This window comes from Polyodon spathula, chromosome 3 (genome assembly GCF_017654505.1).
Source record: "Polyodon spathula isolate WHYD16114869_AA chromosome 3, ASM1765450v1, whole genome shotgun sequence".
NCBI classification, from domain to species: domain Eukaryota; kingdom Metazoa; phylum Chordata; class Actinopteri; order Acipenseriformes; family Polyodontidae; genus Polyodon; species Polyodon spathula.
Genome location: NC_054536.1, coordinates 77,748,792 through 77,771,244, shown reverse-complemented (window position 1 = coordinate 77,771,244; position 22,453 = coordinate 77,748,792). Strand labels below are relative to the sequence as shown.

At 35.1% G+C, this 22,453-nt stretch overlaps 2 protein-coding genes across 3 annotated transcripts in view; both read left to right on the top strand.

Annotated features, from left to right (window-relative positions):
- The window catches only part of LOC121313433 (RB1-inducible coiled-coil protein 1-like), a 49,660-nt gene extending 44,469 nt beyond the window's left edge, over nucleotides 1-5,191 (top strand). For both annotated transcript variants that reach the window (XM_041245959.1, XM_041245960.1), the window contains one exon: nucleotides 4,153-5,191. In XM_041245959.1, coding sequence (XP_041101893.1) covers nucleotides 4,153-4,415 — 263 coding nt within the window. In that variant the 3' untranslated portion in view covers nucleotides 4,416-5,191. The remainder of the gene's footprint in view (nucleotides 1-4,152) is intronic.
- Nucleotides 5,192-7,697: 2,506 nt separating this feature from the next.
- LOC121313434 (RB1-inducible coiled-coil protein 1-like) lies at nucleotides 7,698-20,281 on the top strand. The gene is made up of 5 exons (XM_041245961.1): nucleotides 7,698-7,855; nucleotides 9,862-9,920; nucleotides 16,524-16,651; nucleotides 17,263-17,333; nucleotides 19,339-20,281. Exons 1-5 carry the CDS (start codon nucleotides 7,817-7,819, stop codon nucleotides 19,414-19,416), a joined length of 375 nt encoding a protein of 124 aa, XP_041101895.1. The 5' UTR covers nucleotides 7,698-7,816; the 3' UTR covers nucleotides 19,417-20,281.
- The last annotated feature ends 2,172 nt before the right edge of the window (nucleotides 20,282-22,453 follow it).

Sequence of the window (22,453 nt, the reverse complement as noted above, 5' to 3'; positions counted from 1 at the left end):
TTCTTTCAAACCGTATGGCAAAATTTAACAGCTATATCTTACTTTTTCTTCAGCTAACTAAAATAAAATAGCACTCAATAAATTACATTTCTCTTCAGCTAATTAAATAGCACCCAGGAAGCCTGAAACTTGCTGTATACCAAAAACAGATCTGTTAAATGCAGTATTGTAGGTTGTAGTGATTTCCAGTAATAAATACACTTAATGTATCTTTCTTTTGGACATGGCATTTGGCTGAAGGAAATGCAAATGGGAGCACAGCTCAAAAGAAAATGTGTAATTACATCACAAAGTGATTACTTGTAATTGTCTTGCAATTCAATCACTAGCAAACAGGTGTGATTTAATTGATTGTAAATCTCATGATTAATCAATCAATAGAAATAGAAAATGTCAAGATTAATATATATATATATATATATATATATATATATATAATATATATATATATATATATTATATAGAATATATATAATAAAATATCTCACGCACATATACAGTATCAGTCAAACGTTTGAGTACACTTGCTGGAAACTAGGTTTTTTTCATAATTGACAATGTTTTACATTGTATACGTTTCTGTAAATACTTGAAAATGAAAACACAAACAAAACATAAGCAGTATCAAAGCAATGTTCAAGAAAATTGAAAATTGTCTCTAAATCTTGGATTCCTCAAAATAGCCACCCTTTGCCTTAATAACAGCCTCACAAACACAAGGCATTCGGTTAACAAGTTTCAGCAGGAAATCACCTGACATGTCTTCCCAGCTCTTCTGCAGCAATTCCCAGAGATATAGGGCACTTGTGGGTAGCTTTTCTTTGACTCTTCTGTCCAGTTTGTCCCATAGAAGTTCTATGGGATAGAGGTCTGGAGACTGGGCAGGCCAGGTCATTATATTAAGTTGTCCTTCACTTTCCTTCTTCGCCAGATAGTTCTTGCACAACTTTGAGGTGTGTTTCGGGTCATTATCTTGCTGAAGAATGAAGGACTGCCCAACTAGCCATAATCCTGATGGAGTGGCATGCCTCTGAAGTATGCTATGATAGCCATGCTGGTTGAGCTTGCCATGGACTTGGTAAAGATCACTGACTCTGTCACCAGCAAAGCAACCCCTGACCATGACACTGCCTCCTCCATGCTTGACAGTGGGAACCACACATGCAGAACTCATGCACTCACCCTCTCTGTGTCTTACAAATACTCGGCGGTTGGACCCAAATATTTCAAATTTTGACTCATCGGTCCATAAGACCAACTTCCCCTCCTCAGACGTCCAGCTTCTGTGTTCTGTCTTATTTTGCACTCTTAACAATGGTTTCTTTGCAGCAGTTCTTCCAGTTAGGCCAGCTTCATGCAATCTCCTTTGAACAGTTGATGTTGAAACATCTCTACTTCTAGTAGCATTTAGCTGAGATTGTATTTCAGGGGCAGTTAATCGCCGGTTTTGTAGACTTGTGACTCGAATGAACTTGTTCTCTAATTCTGAGGTCACCCTTGGCCTGCCTGACCTTGTTCGGTCCTCATGAGTGCCAGTTTCTTCAAATCGTTTGATGGTCTTGGCCACAGCAGTTACAGACACTTGAAAAGTTCTTGTGATTTGTCTTAAAGATTGACCTTCATTTCTTAAAGTAATTACAGTCTTTTCTTCTTTGCTTAACTGAGCATGTTTTGCCATTTTCTGTTCCCTTACATTCAGGAATGACAAACTTGTGCCTGTGCTACCTATATTTATAGTAATTATGGACCCTCGCCTGTTAACAATAATTGGTGACAAAAGGTTAATTAGGTAACGTGCTAGTTAACTTGGAGAACATCTAACAAAGACCTTTTTATACTTAGGCCAGTGTTCTAAAACCGTGTTATACAAATTTCAGACTTTTAACTGACTTGGGCTTCAGACTGAAATCCCCTTTCTTTGGGTGACCATTTAATTGAAATTGACAAGATTTACATTTTCATTTAAAAATAAATTTTTTGAATGCAATTCACTTATGATTATCAGCTTCTATAAGTACACCATATAACGAAATATGAAATGTTTATAGACAAGTTTATACAGTTAAAAGCAGAGATAATCATGAAAAACCTGGTTTAAAACTTTTGACTGGTACTGTGTGTGATTTTATATATATATATAGCATTGTGATTGAGTCATTTCAGAACACTAGGAATCGGTCTGAGATGCAGCTATCACTTCTAGATTGTCTCTTGCATAAATCTTCTTTAAGCATGGTAGTGAAAAATGTTCCTTAATAAAATGTACTGTACCTCAATAAATAGGCGACCAGGTGTATACAACAGCGATCTAAATATACCACGGGTCCATGTTCACAATGTTATTGGGTGATTAAGATACTTGCTCCAAATTATATTCTGAAAAACAAAACTAATGAAAAATCTATACAAACAAACTTTGTGGCACAAATTTGGTAACCTGTAGGCAATTACATTAATATTTACAGTCTAAAACGCATTGCAGCGATGACCTAAATGTAGTTGAAATTTTAAAGACTTAAGCCTTTGAAGTAATATATTGAATTGGCAAATAATTGAATTAATAACAATGTGGACAGTCCACAGAGTTACACAATCATTGCCTCAGATCTCTCTTAGAATATGCAGTCCTGTTATAGTTAGGCAAATGGAGGGACTGTTTAGATGTTTTAATGGCGTTTTCATAAAACTGTCATGTACAAATAATATCCATATATTTGAATTCTCAAGACTTCAGCCTTTGGACTGATGTAACAACCATGCAGTAGAAAGAGTTACACACCTGTCATTTACCCTAATCGCTGTGCATTTGATCAGCTATTGTAACTGAAACTTAATTTACTGGCCAACATGCTGTGTCAAAAACAACAAATTGTTAATTTTATATTTGTAGTCAGTTCCCCAATTTTATCTGCCTAGCAAAATGTCTCAGACAGAAACTATCCAAACAGACAATTGGTGCTGTGGTTTTCGTGTTAGATATTAGCTGATTTAAAGTATTAAATTACGAAATTTATTGCATTTAGACTAATGAACAGTAAAAAAAAAAAAGTGTGTTTTGATAGTAAACTGGACTCAAATAGATAAATGTATTGGCTAATGATTTTTAAATTTGTGTATTGACTGTCAGTATCTTCAACAGCCTGATATAATGCAAAAAAAAAAAAAAAAAAAAAAACTGAATGGAGGTTACATAATGCTGGCTCACTTTAAATATCTTTTTATGTCATTGAACTTGCATCAATGGTAAATATGAAAGCAAACAGAGATTATATTTCTAATACATGCCCTGTAAGCTTCACACATTTTTAGTACAGTCGTTTTCTTTACAACACAGTGGCAATGAATCAAAGTTGAATTATCTTAGTCTTCCCACTGTGCTTTCCATGTATCTCATGGGGAATTAATCTTAAAATGACAACATATTTTCAGTTAAAACGACATCTAATTCTCAACAGTAATGAGTATCCAGTAGTAAATATAATGTCATAGGGGAGCCCTGTAAGAGTTAAATAGGCATTATAGGACTGTGACATCGTGGCGGACCGTCAAGGTTGGTCAGTGGCAGAAATAGCAAACCCAGACACGGAACGTCAGTTTAAAGCACCTTGGTACACTTTTATTCAACAAAATAAATCAAAACAGGAACAAGCAAAAGGTTTAAACAAAAACCCTGCAAACTCTTCAAAACAAACAAAATATAACACCCAAGTGTTGGTTATCCCGGTGTTCTCTTTCTTTCTCTCTGTTCAGGCTGGGCACCACACCTTCACTGACCTATCCAACACATTTTCTCGAAACAAACACTACTTTGTTCCCTATTATACCATGTCGCCAGTGCCTTGATTGATCATCCAATCACCACATTCCACACTTTTCCATTCAAACTTCAATCACTCAATTAATTAAACAATTAAACAATGCCATGTGGCTGTGCAAGGGTGACCATGTAGGTTTCACCTTCACCGATATGGCCGCCAGCCACCAACACACACAACTTTGCACTCATGTGCAGAGCCTCCACTCTGTCACAAGAACCCATACTGTTATTCAAATCTATTGCTAGAAATTACAAAATTTAGTGTTCCTGAAATCCTGAATTAGTTTGAGCCGGGAATTTTTATGTATTGATGGTGTTGCTGTGCTTAATTTTAGATTTGATTGAAACTCTCTCAGAGGACAGAGCACATTTGCTCCAGGAAAAGAAGCAGCTAGAAGAAGAACTTAACAAGATGCGCAGCAGTTCATTGGTCTCCTCAGCATTCTTTTGTTCTGCTAATCCGACTGGGGCCGATTTGGCAGGAGCATGTGCAGCTGAGCCCCCTGCTGACTCTGAGAGGCTGACCTCAGTTGCTGCCATTGGGGAGGATAGGAGAATAGATTCTGCAGTGGAAGCCAGCATGATGGCTGTACAGTAAGCATACATTATAAAAACAGTGAAGTAAAATAACACCATTGCAAAAAGCTCTTATTTTCCTTGTCGGTAAGAATTATTCCTACAGTAGCTACTGCTCATGGGCACCAGATACTTTTATAGGGGCAAAACTACACATGTACTCCCAGCAGGCACTTATATAGAGGCAATTACTTGTCACCCAGATCTTTTTTTTTTTTTTTTAATTCTTTTTAATGTAGTACTGGTTTAGGAGGCCTTGCAGTTTTTATATACATTGTGTAAAAATAATGTAGTTTTATTTTGTGAATATAGTCTGGAACTGAATTTATTTTAAAAATATTTCTTTATAGTCTGAGTGTCCTAAATAATGTGAATTAAAATTCAGTAAAAACTACTTAACATGACAGTTTTAGCAAATCCTGCATTTTTTGTCCAGCCATTACAAAAAGAAAACAAATGTTTTAGAAATACAAATAAAATCTAGTTATGTTTCAGCAATATATGAAATTATGTAAATGTCTAGTTTATCTTTTTTAATGATTGTTATAAATAATGTTTACTGATGTAAGGTAAACATTTACACGTTTAAAGCAATGAAGAAGAAAACAAAATACAGTAGGTATCATAAAACTTCAGATAGCACAAGGACAGAGACTGTCAGGTTTCCAGTGCTTGGTGGGGGGAATAAATAAATAAATAAAAATAATTGTTGTATTTGGCAGAAGTAATTGATCTCTGATGTTTGGGTTAGGTAATCAATTTTTGCTGCAGTTCATTGGGTCAGTCTAAAAGGAGGCTGGAGATCAGAGCTCCGTATTGACATAGAATCAGTGACTACATTAAATTAAGAAGTTACACTGGTTGGTTACCACGAGCTCTGAAGACGTGACTTCGTGCACGAGCATGTAAAAATTTTTTTTTTATATATAAGATAAATTTATATGATATATAGATAATATATATATATATATATATATAATATAGATATAGATAATATATATAAATATGCTGTATTTTTACGGGCATATTGTTAACTAGTACACACATCAAACCTGGCAAATTCTGACTAAAATAAATAGCATAAAGGACAGGTGGTCGGGAAACAAAACTATATGTAAACCCTATATTTTTTTACATTTAATGTACATCAAAATCATAGTCAGTCATAACACTTAGAGTTAAGTGTAAACGTAGTAAATCTGTGTAAAATGTGAAAATACAAATGGAAGATATATTTAGACCAAAGAAGAGAAGATAGGAGGAAAGTGTTTAACTAGACAATAAAAATTAAGACAGGATACATAGATGTCTGCTGGACAGAAAGGAAGACAGACCAGATGAAAAGTAAGTTTAATTTACTTGTATATTTATATACCATTTATATTTTCAGCTTTAAGCTTACGTAGTTAGTCTTTTTAATCATCATACACACAGAGCTTGGAAAAATAACAACCCCTGATTGGTTAAACAGAATCACATTACCGTGTACACACACACACACACACACACACACACACACATATATAAGTGTATAGCACGGCTTGCATAATAATGAGCCGCTTCACACTGAATAAATCACTACACACCACTACATTCTAAATTCCATGACAAACTGCCGTTTTAGTTGTTATTAGTTACAAAACCACAGCCCAAAATGAGTGGCATTTCACCTATTTCCTTTAATATATTTGGAGCAGTCCATCTGAAAAAAAAAATTATAATTAAGTGCACCAGCAAGTGTAGACACATAACAGTAGATGAGAAACTGCTAAATGAAATAGAAGAAAACAAAGATTGAAAAAAAGAAAATACAATATGGGCTGTTTACTGTTCATATTTTTTTCTTTAAGTACATTAATTTTATGGAAATAAGTCTAAAAAATCTAAACAGGATAAAAGGAATTTTATAAAGTTTAACTAGGGACCAGTATTCAGTCTCCAGTTTTATAACACTGAGCTGGACTAAATACATAATTTAACAGTAGAGGTTTTAACATCTCTGCTGACAGCAAGTTTAAAACCATCAATAATGTATAACTTCAGTCAGGAACTACAGACCTGGATTTGAAGTGTCTGAGGGAAACTGAGGTACTGTCCCCTGACACCACGGTCGGATTGGTGCGTAAAGTCTTGTTCAATCGCCAGCTTAATCTGGCATGACTTGGGCGTGAGGGTGTCCGACAACTAACAAAAGCATATTCTGTGATCCAAAAAGATGAAAACTTACTAGAATATGTATGCCTTGCATGTAACGAGTTCACAAACTTGCTTCAAGATCCGACTTCAGTCTCCATTGCCATTGCTCCCTTTACTTCCTAGTGTCATTTGAAACTCTGCCCATCATCACAGCTTGTGCACAGCCCTCTAGTTTCTAGTGAGATGGCACTTTCAATGCCGGAATTCACAATGAACAAACATGAAGTTTATTGTTAATAAACAATGAATTAAATATAATTTAGGACTATATTACACGGCAGGTGTATACATAAGAAAAGTTTCTGGTTTTATCTTAATTAAAAATTAAAACACATTGAGTTTTTTTTTTTCCCCCTACAAATGACAGGTAGCCGTGTTATAAGTGGTATAGCCCACTTTGAACCATGTGGTTCTGATCATTTGACCAATCTAGTATTAGATGGTTAAGACCCACCAAATCACGAATAGTGGTGGGGTCCACACCATATAGTACCCCCGCACGTGTCGGACAGTATCAAATATATATATATATATATATAATATATATTATATATATCTATATATATTATATATCGACATATATAATATATATATATATAGATATAGTGGGTGTATATATATATATATACACACACACACACACACACATATATATGTCACACAACACACACATATATATATGATATATCCATACATACATACATACACATATACAATCTCCTAATTAAAGGAATTTTAACATATAATGGACTAGTAAAAGTAATAAGAGGGGGTAAGTCACTTTTTATACCTGGACATTATAGACTTCTTTTTGTTTCCTTAAAATAATCTTTCCCCCCCATAAGAAATTTAAAAATTATTTATTAAAATTGTTAATCAAAGTCATAGGTATCAAAAGTTACATGAATTTCAATCCAATTAACCAGTAAATTTTTTTTTTTAATAAAAATAATTATATCTATATATATATATATATATATATATTATATATGATTATATATATATATATATATATATAATACACACACATATGTGCATGGTTCTGTTGAGTGATATCTTTTAATCAATTCTTATGCGGTAAGATGATGTCATCAACATATGACACACACCAATATAGCATAAAATATTTATATTTTCTGGATACACTAATATATTTACTTGTAACAGTTTAATTTGTTTTGCCCAGTGCAATAGTAAAAAAAAAAAAATGTTTTACAGACTTTACACATGAAGGAGGAAGAGAACAAACGTCTGAATCAACGACTGGTGAGTTTTGTATTGTTAGTCAGCTATAGTTAACTTTGTAATAAAATGTTGTATCGAGGCACTAGACTACAGAGGTGAAAAATCGAAGTAATTTTTTTTTGTCAACTTTGGAGTGAATCAAATAAACCATTTTTCAACAGAAATGGTTTTAAATTTAAAAAGAAAGTGTAGGTTTGTCCGCCATCTTGTTTTATGAAAGAAAACCATTTTGAAATATTTGAATTCCATTGTCACTTGGATGACGCCTCCCAAGTTAGGAGATGGTTAAACGGTTTGCAAACAGAAACAATTAGATGTTTGGTGCACATTTCGGCATATTTTGTTATTAAAGTTTATCACTGCAACTTCTGCTTCACAAACTTGAAGCGGGTTTGGTTGTTGATGACATATGCCAAGTTTCAGAGCAATCGCTTCACCTGTTCCCAAGTAGAAGATTTTGAAAGGTGTTTTAAAAAAATGCGTCAGGCCGCCATCTTGATTGACATAGGAGCGTATTTTTTTTTTTTTTTTTGCATCCGCACTGTAATCTACAAGAGATGATACCTGCCACGTTTCATGTTGATTGATTACACCACGTGCGAACAGGAGCAATTTAAAGTTTTGGGAGGAAAAATGACAATAATAAAACAAAATAAAATAAATACAAAAAAATTAAAAAGAAAGAAAACAAATCCTTACAAAAACAGTAGACTTCCCAGGCCTAATAATCTTAATTATAACAGTAGGATTCCATAGCAACTTTGTTGTATAGCCCCTAATATTAACAGAGTTATAATGCAAGGGTAGATTCAATTCCTGATAAGTGAAAAGTGTCATGTTTGTTAATCTCTATTGAAACGGATGACATTTTAATAAAAACCCTACATAATTGTTTAATCTTTCTGACTTTTTTTTTTTTTGGTTTTGTTGGTAATGCCCCTTTGCAGTAATTGATAGGAAGAATCTTGGTATACTATCACTTTTATATACTAGTTTCTGCTTTACTGGATTCATAAACCTTGTTTTACATACTTGTAAGAGATTGAATATTACTAGAATTATATAAGATTATTGTACACAAATGAAATGCCCCCTAAGGGTTATAAAGTATTATGTTGTTTGAAAATAAGGGCCTGTATTATAAAGCACATCAACCCTCTTATACAAGTTACTTGAATTCTTATTATTTGATTCATATATTTATACACTGTAATGAAGGCAGCTGTACGTCACATTTTTGAGTTTTTCATAGAGAACTACTTCTTGTGATCAAACTTGCTTAAGACGTACTTTAACACAAGTTATTGAAAGTATCATAATCTAGCAATATATAATGGAACTCATATGCATGTCCTTATGATGTGTGACGCCTAAGATATTGTTTTAGTTTTCCATATTAATTATTTCATGAGTAATAACACTACTATCTTTGAGTCATATGTCCTACAACAGCTATGGCCAAAAGTTTTGCATCACCCTATAAAATTGACACATTTTGCTTCACAAAGGCAAATGAGACCTGCTGAATAATGTTAAGTTAACACACTGCTTCATAACTTCCCATGTACTTAACGAAAAACTGAAAATTTATAGTAAAAGCTACTAGTCTCTTAAACCAAAAATAAATAAATAAATAAATAGATCACCATAACCTACATTCAGCGTGGTATATACAGCTATGGCCAAAAGTTGTGAAATCACCTAGAATTTTAGGATTGAGACACACACAACTTTTGGCCGTAGCTGTATATAGCATGCTGAATGTAGGATATGGTGATTTTTTTTTTTTGTTTTGTTTTGTTTTGTTTAAGAGACTAGTAGCTTTTACTTTATGTATTTTCAACCTGGAAGGAGATTTGTTGTTAACATGTGTTTTTTTTTTTTTTTTTTTTATATCTGTGAATCTAACATACTGGTTTTAAGTACTGAAATCATGTGCACATGACAGGTGTTTGTTTTTTTTTGTTTTTTTTTGTTTTGTTTTTTACCATGAATTAATGTTTGCACGTGCTTCATTTGTTTCACAGATGTCTCAGAGCATGTCTTCAGTATCTTCAAGACATTCTGAAAAAATTGCCATTAGAGAGTAAGTATGTATTTCTTTTCTACCCTAGGATTATATTTTAATTATGCTGACACTGTTCTTATAGGGACCAGAATTCCAACATTCTTTTTCTACAATTGTGATGTTATCATACAATCATTATCGTACTATATAGTTTTAAATTTTGGAAACACCATTCCTGATCTTCGCAATCGCATTGCATTGAAATGCTTATCAGACATCCTCAAAACAAAAAACACAGGTAGCTGAAATAAAAAAAGAAACAAGACAAAGACATGGAGCTACATTGCCACTATTGTCAAAAAGGTAAAAAGTATGTTTTACTTAGGCATTTTAGAACAGATGTCCCTATGATATATACAATTATTTAAAAAAGATGTGGTAATTCTTTACAATAACCAAATGTCGTGATTGAAGTTTGTAATTGTAATTCATTCAACTTTAACTGAGTAATGGACAGTTACCACACAGATTGGTAAACTTGTCCTTGTAAGGGGTGCTTGTACTGTGTAAGTTGGTAAGTTTACAAACTGGCTTCCGCAGCTGTCAGTGAACCTACTTCTGCTAATATCTTAACAAAAAAAAAAAAAAAATGCTGGCAAATTTTCAGTGTTCTAGAAACTCCTTGAGCAGAATCTAACAGTCAGCTTTAACCATATTATTGCTACAGACCACTTTATTTGAATTTCACGAGAAAGTTTTATTACAGACTGTGTCCAGTAGGAAATAACCTTTTCACTGCCATATTCTTTTTAACATCTGGACAAATCTTTTCCCATGTCCTTATTATTTTGTTTACAAACCTGATACAATATACCTTTTATATTTTGCTGCAGTCAGATTTCTACTTTCATTTTGTTTTCAAGATTGTTGGCAATAAACAGCTCATGCTTGTGAAAGTTGTGAAAAAAGATCCTCAAATCTACACTGTTTTCATGGCCCTGGTTCTTGGCGAACTATTATGTCCCCCTGCAACACAACCCCTAGTGGAAGTGTGAAGAATTCAGTTCCATATATATATATATATATATATATATATATATAAATATATATATATATATAATATATATATATATATATAGTTTTCTAGGTTTCTTTGTTTTTGGCAAGAAACAAAACCGTAAGTAATTTTAACGTCATTAAAATTTTATAATAAAATATTTTCAAAGGTCCAGTCACTTTTTTGTGGCTTGAGCATTTTTCTTTACAAAATGTTTTTGTGAAAAACCCAAAGGTCAGCGAGTCAAACAAATGAGCTCATTTCGTCCGAAAAGTGGGCTTTTCAGTACGATTTCATGTACATTCAGTTCGAGTAAAGTACTTGTGGTGTTTTTCATGAACACCACAAAAGCTTCTAAATGTGTTTCAATGTGCAGAGAAACTTTTACACCAAAGGAATCAAGCTGCTTGTAATAAAGCAAAATAGACTCACGACTGGGTTGATTTTTATTGTTTTTTTAACTGCTATTGCCTAAATGACGAGAACGGAAATTTTCAAAAAGTTTTACAGTCATGGGTCGTTAGTTATTGAATACTATCACTTTGACAAAGTCATTTAATCTTACGACTGGGAGGTCTAATATTTGAAACTTTAACTGGTTTGTCCATAACGTCTAGTGGACTGAAACTTTTGGCCGCCTCTACATATATATATATCTCCCTTTCCATTAGGTTAATACAACCCCTACTCCATACAGGTGCGTGTTGCGCATACTGAATGGCTTTGGGAAACCCAGGTCTGCTCCAGACGACTGACAGCTGCTGTTGGAGGAACCCGTTTTTTACCAATCAGCGTGAACTTTGGGCCAAAATCCCTAGGTATTGACTACTTGCCTTAACTTCAGGTCTAGGATCCCTACTGTTTTAACGGTTGACGGCACGCATTAGGACGTGTTTCCAACATTGCCAGTTGCCTGCTGTTCCTGGCACAAAGTCCTTGTAATCAACAAAAATGAGGTGTGTTCAGGAATCCAATGATTACAGACGATGGGGAAGTGTTACTCTTTTTTCGTCGTCACGAGAAAATTTTGTTCGGGTTTTGCCCGTTTAAAACATTCCGGTAAACATGCAAATCCTGGTTAGGCCATCACATTCTGTATCAACCCGATAAAACATAGACACGTTTTGTCGTGTCAATGTAACGTTGGTTTTGACTGTGGCTGCGCTGACATGACTACCGACAATACTGACATTTGCTTGTATCCGCCCAAAAGCGGGTTTTCATCAAACAGTAGATGACCGTGACTGGCATTTATGCGGATCTTGAGCTAAAGCGAGAGCGCTTAACGAAAGTCAAGGTCATCTATCACACGGTAGAGCCCGCATCGAGAGGACTCTATCGCTATTAGAAAACGATTTATTTATTTTAAAAAAAAAAAAAAAAACTTTAAACCTATATTTACCTTGAACTTCTGATATTTCGCCAGGTAACCTTCCGCTGAGGAAAATAGTCCCTAACATAATTAGAATATAAAAACGACATACACGTAGAGAAAACATTATTATTATTATTAAAATTATTATCATTTGGCTAACATATTTATTTATTGGGGTCTTACTCTTTCTTATATATTTATATGGACATGGACAGTTGTTGAATAGTCTGTGTAGTATTGAGTCAGACTCGAAACTTGTTGTTGGAGGCGGGGCGTCATTCAAGCTGGCAGGGAGTGGATTGGCTGGTGCGGAAAGAACTGAAACAGGGTTGGCAGTTTGACTGGCTGGTTTTGAGGGAGGGTGTTGTTTGGATCCAGCTGATGACATAATTGTGGACCAATCATGTCTTTCCTGTTGATTTGCTGTCCAGTAGCTGCGAATTGAGCCTTCATTACGGTGTCCTGTCACAGACATGATTTTGCTTGTCTCTAGACCAGCATCAGAAAGTATGTTTAAGTAGTAGTTTTATGTTTTTGTGTTATCAGATTAGTTGTAGATTAGACTGTTAAGGGAAAAAGACAGTATTTATGCACAGATTGATTTTAAAATATAATTCACAGTTAAGCACTTCAACGTTCTAGCGGGCATCTATGCAAAATAGAAGCCCACTAAATCTGGAAGCTGATTGGCTGTTCACACTCAATCGTTACGCAGATTATATATATATATATATATATAGTGCCGTGAAAAAGTATTTGCCCCCTGTCTGATTTTCTGCATTTTTGCATATTTTTGACACTGAATGTTATCAGATCTTCAACCAAAATCTAATATTAGATAAAAGGGACCCTGAGTGAACAAATAACACAAAGTTTCGATACTTAATTAATTTATTTATTAAAGAAAATTATGCAACACCCAATGCCCCTGTGTGAAAAAATAATTGCTCCCTTAGACTCAATAACTGGTTACGCCACCTTTAGCAGCAATAACTGCAACCAAACGCTTCCTGTAGTTATTGATCAGTCTCTCACAGCGCCATGGAGGAATTTTGGCCCACTCCTTCATGCAGAACTGCTTCAACTCAGTGAAATTTGTGGGTTTTCGAGCATAAACTGCTTGTTTCAGGTCCTGCCACAACATCTCAATGGGGTTTAGGTCTGGACTTTGACTAGGTCATTCCAAAACTTTTAATTTCTTGTTCTTCAACCATTCTGATGTAGAATTGCTTGTGTGTTTCGGATCATTGTCTTGCTCCATGACCCAGCTGCACTTCAGCTTCAGCTTACGGACGGATGGTCTGACATTCTCTTGTAGAATTAAAAGGCATGTCATATGCAGACAGGCTAAAAGAATTGAATCTGTTCAGTCTTGAACAAAGAAGACTACGTGGCGACCTAATTCAAGCATTCAAAATTCTAAAAGGTATTGACAGTGTGGACGCAAGGGACTTTTTCAGCCTGAAAAAAGAAACAAGGACCAGGGGTCACAAATGGAGTTTAGAAAAAGGGGCATTCAGAACAGAAAATAGGAGACACTTTTTTACACAGAGAATTGTGAGGGTCTGGAATCAACTCCCCAGTAATGTTGTTGAAGCTGACACCCTGGGATCCTTCAAGAAGCTGCTTGATGAGATTTTGGGATCAATAAGCTACTAACAACCAAACGAGCAAGATGGGCCGAATGGCCTCCTCTCGTTTGTAAACTTTCTTATGTTCTTATGTTCTTATGTTCTTAATTCTGTGATACAGAGCAGAATTCATGGTTCCTTCAATGATGGCAAGTCGTCCAGGTCCTGGTGCAGCAAAGCACCCCCAAATCATGACACTACCACCACCATGCTTGACCGTTGGTATGAGGTTTTTACTATGGAATGCAGTGTTTGGATTTCGCCAGACATAACTGGGCCCATGTTGGCCGAAAAGTTCCACTTTTGACTCATCTGTCCATATAACATTGTTCCAGAACTCTTGAGGATCATCCAGATGCTTTTTGGCAAACTTGAGACGAGCATTAATGTTCTTCTTAGTGGGCGTTGGTTTCCGCCTTGCTACTCTGCCATGAATCCCATTTTTGACCAGTGTCTTTCTGATGGTAGAGTCATGAACACTGACCTTAGCCAAGATGTGAGAGGCCTGCAGATCACTGGATGTTGTTCTAGAGTTCTTTGTGACTTCCTGGATGATTTTACACCTTGCTCTTGGAGAGATTTCGGCAGGACGGCCACTCCTGGAAAGATTCACTACTGTCCCAAACTTTCTCCATTTGGATAATATGGCTCTGACTGTGGTTTAGTGGAGCCCCAGAGCTTGTAACCCTTTCCAGACTGACAGGCATCAATAACTGGAGGTCTTCAGGGATTTCTTTTGATCATAGCATGATGTGCCTCTAGAACCTATGTGCTGACAACTTCACTCTGATGGTAAGGGCCAAATTTAGTCAGATTTATATTGGGCAGGGCGTTGCCCAAATCAGGCCTGATTGTTAACCAAAGTATTCAAACAGCTGACCCTAACTATCCCTTTAATTGGGTTGAGTTAAGTAGGGGGGCAATAACTTTTTCACACTTGGAAGATTGCATGTTTCATTACCTTGCACACCAAACAAGTGAAGGACGCACCAAAATGCATAGTCTCAGATCTATTCTTTGCTTTTGCCTTTGGAGTCTGCGTTTGGTGTCAGTAGGCATAATCCAACATGAAGACTAGGGACCTATCTATGAAAGAAAAGCAGGTGATTTGGATGCTAAAAGAAAAGAGGAACTCAGTTAGAACCATAGCACAAAAGTTGGGCATAGCCAAATCAACAGTTTGGAATGTCCTGAAAAAGAGAGGAAGCACTGGTGTCTTCAGCAATCGGCAACAGCCAGGTCGGCCAAGGAAAATAACAGCAGTTGATGACAGAACAATGACCAGAGCTGTGAAAAAAAACCCTTAAACAATAGTCAGTGAAATCACCAACAACCTTCAGAATGCTGGGGTGAAAGTGTCACAATCTACTGTTCACAGAAGACTTTGGCAGCAGAATTACAAAGTCTACACTGCAAGATGCAAACCTCTGATCAGCACCAAAAACAAAAAGGCCAGATTAGTTGGTAAAACATGTATGTATTGAAAATGCCAGAAATAAAAGGTGAAATTCTGTACTTTTGCCTCGTATTCATCTTTTACTCGTATTTTCATATTGCTTGAGTGTACAGCAAAAATAGCAATTTTGACTTCACTGTCCCAATACTTATGGAGGGCACACGGCACACTAATATAATAATCCCTTGACTATATATATATATATATATATATATATATATATATATATATATATATATAGGCTCAGGGGGGGGGGGGGGGCTCTGGAATCGGGCAGATTTGTCTTTGTGAAGGACGCATGAATCAAGCCAAGTACAAGGTTGTCCTGGAAGAAAACTTGCTTCCTTCTGCTCTGACAGTGTTCCCCAACTCTGAGGATTGGTTTTTCCAGCAGGACAATGCTCCATACCACACAGCCAGGTCAATCAAGGTGTGGATGGAGGACCACCAGATCAAGACCCTGTCATGGCCAGCCCAATCTCCAGACCTGAACCCCATTGAAAACCTCTGGAATGTGATTTTGGTCACAAGCCATCAAACAAAGCCGAGCTGCTTGAATTTTTGCGCCAGGAGTGGATAAAGTCACCCAACATCAATGTGAAAGACTGGTGGAGAGCATGCCAAGACGCATGAAAGCTGTGCTTGGAAATCAGGGTTATTCCACCAAATATTGATTTCTGAACTCTTCCTAATTTAAAACATTAGTATTGTGTTGTTTAAAAATGAATATGAACTTATTTTCTTTGCATTATTCGAGGTCTGACAACACTGCATCGTTTTTTGTTATTTTGACCAGTTGTCATTTTCTGCAAATAAATGCTCTAAATGACAATATTTTTATTTGGAATTTGGGAGAAATGTTGTCAGTAGTTTATAGAATAAAACAAAAATATTCATTTTACCCAAACACGTACCTGTAAATAGTAAAACCAGAGAAACTGATAATTTTGCAGTGGTCTCTTAATTTTTTCCAGAGGGGGGGTGCGTGTGTGTGTGTGTGTGTGTGTGTGTGTGTGTGTGTGTTTTAATTAAACTAACATAATTTTGATTCAGTTAGTGATCTAAGAATGGCCTCCAGATGTGGATAACCCCTGGGTTATGCACTGAAATGTGTTCTCAGAATTGATGATTAATATTGATTTGACATTTTCTTTTGTTTCAGTTTTCAGGTTGGAGATTTGGTTCTTATTATCTTGGATGAACGGCATGATAATTATGTCCTTTTCACTGTTGGCCCAACCTTATACTTTCTGCACTCAGAGTCTCTTGCAGCATTGGATCTCAAACCAGGTGAGTGTGGTACATTGTACTGGTCATATTGTAAAATAAAGGGTATATTACTCTCTTAATTCGTATTTACTAATATTGCATTTTCAGATTTGTATGCAACAAATCATTTAATATAAATAATAAAGCAAATAATAGGAACAAAATCAAAAATAAATTACGCAACTATGTTTAGATGAAAAATACTTTGAATACTTTAATTGTATTTCCGCCATTCCTGTAAAATAGATGCGTCCTCATAATTGAATTGATGTTTATATGTATGTGTTGCCTTACAAAGCCATCTTGTTGAATACATTATATAAATAAATGATTTTTTTAGGGAACTGGTTTAACTGTGGTTGTGCATTGAAGAATGTCCTTGGAAGTTAATTGCTTCTCTGATGTGAGATGATGAAATCTCTTCAGATCAAGTTCCATACTATAAAGATCTTAAGTTAACAGTGAGAGCTCTGGAAATGTTGAAATAAGGCACTGTTCTAAACCTAAGATAGAAGATATAAAGAAACCTTTATACAAGTTTTCCAGGTATTTTCAATTAAAAATTGGACCGGCTTTATTCTGCAGCATAATATTGTACATTGAATTGTAAATTATTACTATTGTCTGTTTAGCATCAGGTGCCCCACGAAGACCTTGGGTTCTTGGAAAAGTTATGGAAAAGGAATATTGTCAGGCAAAGAAGGTAAGAATATCTTGATATTATTTAAAGATCTATTTTGATGCGAAAACTATTGGCTACATGTACAACAAAAATAGAGGTAGCGTGCCATGATAGTAGTGGTATTGTTCCTGAAAAATATTTTAGATGACCCTGTCCTTTTTTTTATTAACACACTGGTTTACAACAAACTTCTAAATACTGCACTGGTTGGTGACATTTTATGGTAATTAAGGAGGGTTATGCTAATATTTTAGGTGTTAATCATATAAAAGTAATTTTGCATTGTATTAAAAAAAGGGTGTTTATAGCAACTTTGTAAAATGCTAGAATGATATTACAGAAATATTCCAATTTTACTTGCCTAATTATGCCTGTCCGAGTTAACAGCAGGTGTAACAGAATCATTCTAATTGTCTCCGAGGATAGTGTAATGTAATTATGTGTTAAGTGTTTGCACTACTACAAATTGTATTGAAGTTTATTTTTTGAACTATGTACCGTTAACCCTTTCAGGACCAAGCATTTTTCTGTGAGATGCTCCCCCAGGACTAGGTGTTTTTTGGCTGTAGTTGACTCTCTTCCTATAAAAAAATAACAACATCTATTTTTTATGGTAGCATTTTTAATTTATTTATTTATTTATTTATTTTGTTAAGTCGTTTTTATAATGTATTTCTGCTTAGAGATACATGTATAAAAATTGTGTAATTCTATGTGCCGAGGCACCTTACAATACTTTTTGAAAGTTTTATTGAAAAATGTTGATGTTTGGGCAGATTACAAGACATTATTTCACCGGAGTGATTGCAATGACATAATACACATTTATTCTCAGGATCTTAATAAGCAATAATGGACACTACTCTCGATTTATTTTCTCAAAGTAAATATAAATAAAATAAGTGACTCATTTCATTGTCAGTAGTAACGAAAACAACGTACCTGATACATTAGTTCATGAAGTAGTGTGTGCTTATAGCCACTCGTTTTCGTGATATTTGTAAATGTTGTAAAAACATATATATTAAAACACATGAGACAGAATACATGTTCTAATATTACACCGTGTAACAAATTTAATTAATATTTTTGTTCCTGGGTAGTAAGTGTTATTTCCTAATTGCTTATGCATCAAAAGTATAGAAAATGGCTATTATTCCCCACAAACTTTGCTTTTGTGACCAGGACAGTGATATTTCAAAATATCACTATTTCCAATGGGAAAACGGGCAAATGTGTGTCTTTTCGTTCACATAAAGTCAGAAAAAAACAACATATGAATCCAGATTAACATGTATTTATACTAAAGTAATACAGAAATGACTACAAAAGATTTAGAAGTGAGTAGTTTTTCGAGATTTACGATTATACTGTAAATACATTATAATGTATATTTTTGTAGATTTACATTGTTCCCCCTTTTGTTACGAGGGGGTGCTGGTATTTAGTATTTGACTTGTATGTTTAATATATGCCATTTGCACATTTTAATATATAATGCGTACACATTTGTTATTTCATTTTTGTTATTTTTCACCTCCCATAGTGTTTAGCATTTAAGAGGGGTATAAATATCATCCCTTACAAAAAAAATTATATACTGCAAGTATACTTGTGCCAAAATTGTCTGGTTTTAGTACCATACTATCCTATTTTGACACAGATACACTTGCAGTATACTTGCAATACTTTTTATATTCTTTTTGTGAGCAATACAACGTAGTTCTCAAATATTGGACATTTCTTAGATTGCCTTACTTCTCTTTTGCATACCTGCATTGTCTCTTGCTAGATATGCACCTCCAGATTCTGACAAGTACTTTTAGAAAACCACAAGCAGCTTCTGCTCAGGATCAAAAAGCTGTAATGCTCTGCGGCGGCCCGCCTACGTGGATAACTATCAAAACACTAGTAGAAACTAACTAAAAAAACAAATCTGGGAAAAACAAATGGTATTCTGGAATTTTGATGTTGAAAAGGTGTATGAACCCTCTATAACTAATCAAATAAATACTTTGTCTTCTAGGCTCAAAACCGATTTAAAGTTCCGTTGGGCACAAAGTTCTACAGAGTGAAAGCTGTACCCTGGAACAAGAAAGTTTAACTTCAGGACAAATAGAACTATCAGATCATTGATTGCTTTGTCATTTTCTCTTTACTTATCTCATTCTACTCATAATGTACCCTCCATAGTTCACAGCGACGGGCAGTGTAAACATGATCATTTCTTGGGTGCCCTTTTCCAGTGAGGTAACTTTCAAGTTCATGATTGAAAATTTGACTTGCATTTTTGTCTGTTTTTTACTCAAACTGACTTAGAAATATGGACCAATTTTTTTTTTTTTTTTAAAGGGCATGCCATGTATATAGTGGCTAATAGCCAGATTATTTGTCTGTAAAATTAACAAATATTTGAATGTTACATATTCGTTACTATATTTACCAGCATTTGTCCTTTTGTCAAAAAATATCATTATCAGCATACTTTCTCTGTAATATTCTGAAAGTAAAGTTTTATGAAGGAATGTTCATGGCATGCATATTAATATTATTTTTCTTTAGTTTGCTATTCTAAATGGAAGTTATAGTTGGTATTGTAGATAAATACTCTATGTTGTTCACAAAAGCCCAGTGTAAAGGTCCTCTGTTACAGAACTGTACATTTTGACAGACTGAAGAATCAGTCATCATTGCAATATTTTAAATGCACTTTTAGCAAAGAAAAATGCTGTCATGGATTCAGAAAGGGAAGACACTGTCCTGTTTACAATATAGTACAGTACAAAAGCTTCCCAGTGTCATAAAACATGCATATGTAGAAAGGACTGTTTCATATTGGTGATCTTGTGTCTTATTATTGGGTTAAAATTGTACAATAACCATAAAAAGTAATATAAGTAACAATAAATTACTGTATTGTAAAGGAATTTAGAATTTTGAAACAATAAAGGTTTGAACCCAAATTGTGATGCTTTGTTTTTGTTGTGTCATTGTTACACTTGTTTTGTTTTTTTTTGTTTTTTTACATTCAGTGTATCTGCAAGAAAATGTTCTTGGCTACAAGGAAAACTTTATGGCATGGATTGTAATTTTCTAGAAGATGCTGGCATTAATTATTTGTGAATGCCAAATAAAATAAAATGTATATAGGACAGACTTATCTAGTAATTTTTAGTATAAATGAGATGATATTAGGCCATTACATTGGTAAGAGTATATAGTAGGATAGGGGCTGAAGTACTTAAAAAATAGATGGTGAGTAAGTAGATTCAAGAAAATGCACAGAGTCCTTTTCTTCAGTCAGTTGCCAGGTTTATTGAAATATGCAGGGAGTCTGGTCCCAGGTACAGGATATACAGATACTCAAAATTACAATGCTTGCTTGGCTACACCCTTCTGTATAGATGGTCCACCTCCCCTTTCTCTTTATGGCATGGATTGTAATTTTCTAGAAGATGTCTGGCTAGTTAATTATTTCTTCACATGCTGGAGACATAAAATAATCTGCCTTTTGTTATCCTAGGACATGACTTATCTAGTAATTTTTAGTATAAAGTCCACAGATGATAGCTTGCAGTCATTGTTGGGCAGTTTGTAGACGCATCGTCTCTATCAGTGGTTAGCAGTACATGCAATTTGAACCAAACAGTCTGCTATCTGCAATATTAGTCTCTTTTCAGAAAAGAACACCAGTATAGCTCTGCTAGTCCACATGCGTAGCAAACCCCTAATCAATTCTCAATCCATGTTTTCCAACAGGGGCCAAATATATCTTAAAAGCTTTTTAGCCATGTAGCCCCAGTGTTTTATTGTACTACTATTGTGGCTTCCGGTAGACACTTGCGATATCATCTTGTAGATTCTTTGGTTACATATTGTTCAAAAAAATATCTAAATTGTGTTCATATCATATATAAGAAATATATATTTTAGTATTTCTCAATCCTAAATTTCTACGTGATGCAAAACCTTTTCCATAGCTGTACAACTTTGTCAACAAAACATGCAATTACACAATTACAATACAAATTAATTCAACATGTTTCAAGAACTCATCATGTGCTTCTCAAATTTAGAGTCGGTCAGGTTACACCTTTCTGTGCAGAAGATTTTCGTGTGATGCTTAAAAGCATCTCAATAGGTGCGGATGAAGCCGGTATCGGCAGGTACTTGCAGGCCAGCTTGACAAGGGTAGGGCACCCGTCTGTTATCCTTCCAGAAAGTAAGTGGCTCAGAGGCATGTGCAGCAGTTGCCTGTGTGAGGTAATCAGTGCTGAAAGTGTACTAAGTGAAGGAGTCAGTGCTTAAACTGGGGCTAATTCTAGGAGCTTCAGTCACTTTGCAGGTGGAGATGGAGGTGACGGCTCACTGGAGGATGCAGAAGGGTTGATGCTAAGAACCTCTTCCTTCAAGCTAGGATGTAGGGGGATGTCAAGTCTGAAGTTCTCCAGGGATTCATAAGGTGCAAGTCTATCCACATCAGCTTGCAGTGTGGCAACCAGCTTAAAGTCGTAGGTATCACAAAGAATTTGGAGTCGATGGCGTAGCCCCCAAACAAATGATTACCATACTGGGGGTGACAGATTTCTCCTTCTCGTCTTTGTCCGTGGCATCTTCAAACGGCTGCAGGCTATCTTCATCTCATGTGGTGTGAGTTTGCCTGGGAAGTCAAGATGATCTAACACTAAGTCTGGTACACAGAGAAGGAATTAAAATTGGGAATTGATTTAAAAAATAATTGGAAATACAATTGGAATTGACCCCAACCAATGGGGATGCAGTGCTCAACAGTTTGAGTATTTTAATTAAGAAACACCATTTCTATTTAGGGGTTAATTTGATGTTTTGACATTTCAGAAATACAACATTTACCAAAGCATCTAAACAGATATAGGGAAGGTATTATGAAATCTTTTCAGGGAATGTCATGCATTTTTCTAAAATATTTTGTCTGAACACAAATATTTTAAACTAAAAAAAAATAAAATTTTACTTGACAGAGCTGACAATCCCAAAAAAGACAGTAAATTGTCAAGTAAGGCCACCACTGCACCCTTACCTGACCAATGTCCAGCACACATTGATTAACTGGTACAGTAGTTGGGTTCATTTCAGAGAATGTGTAGTCAGTAGGTTGCTGA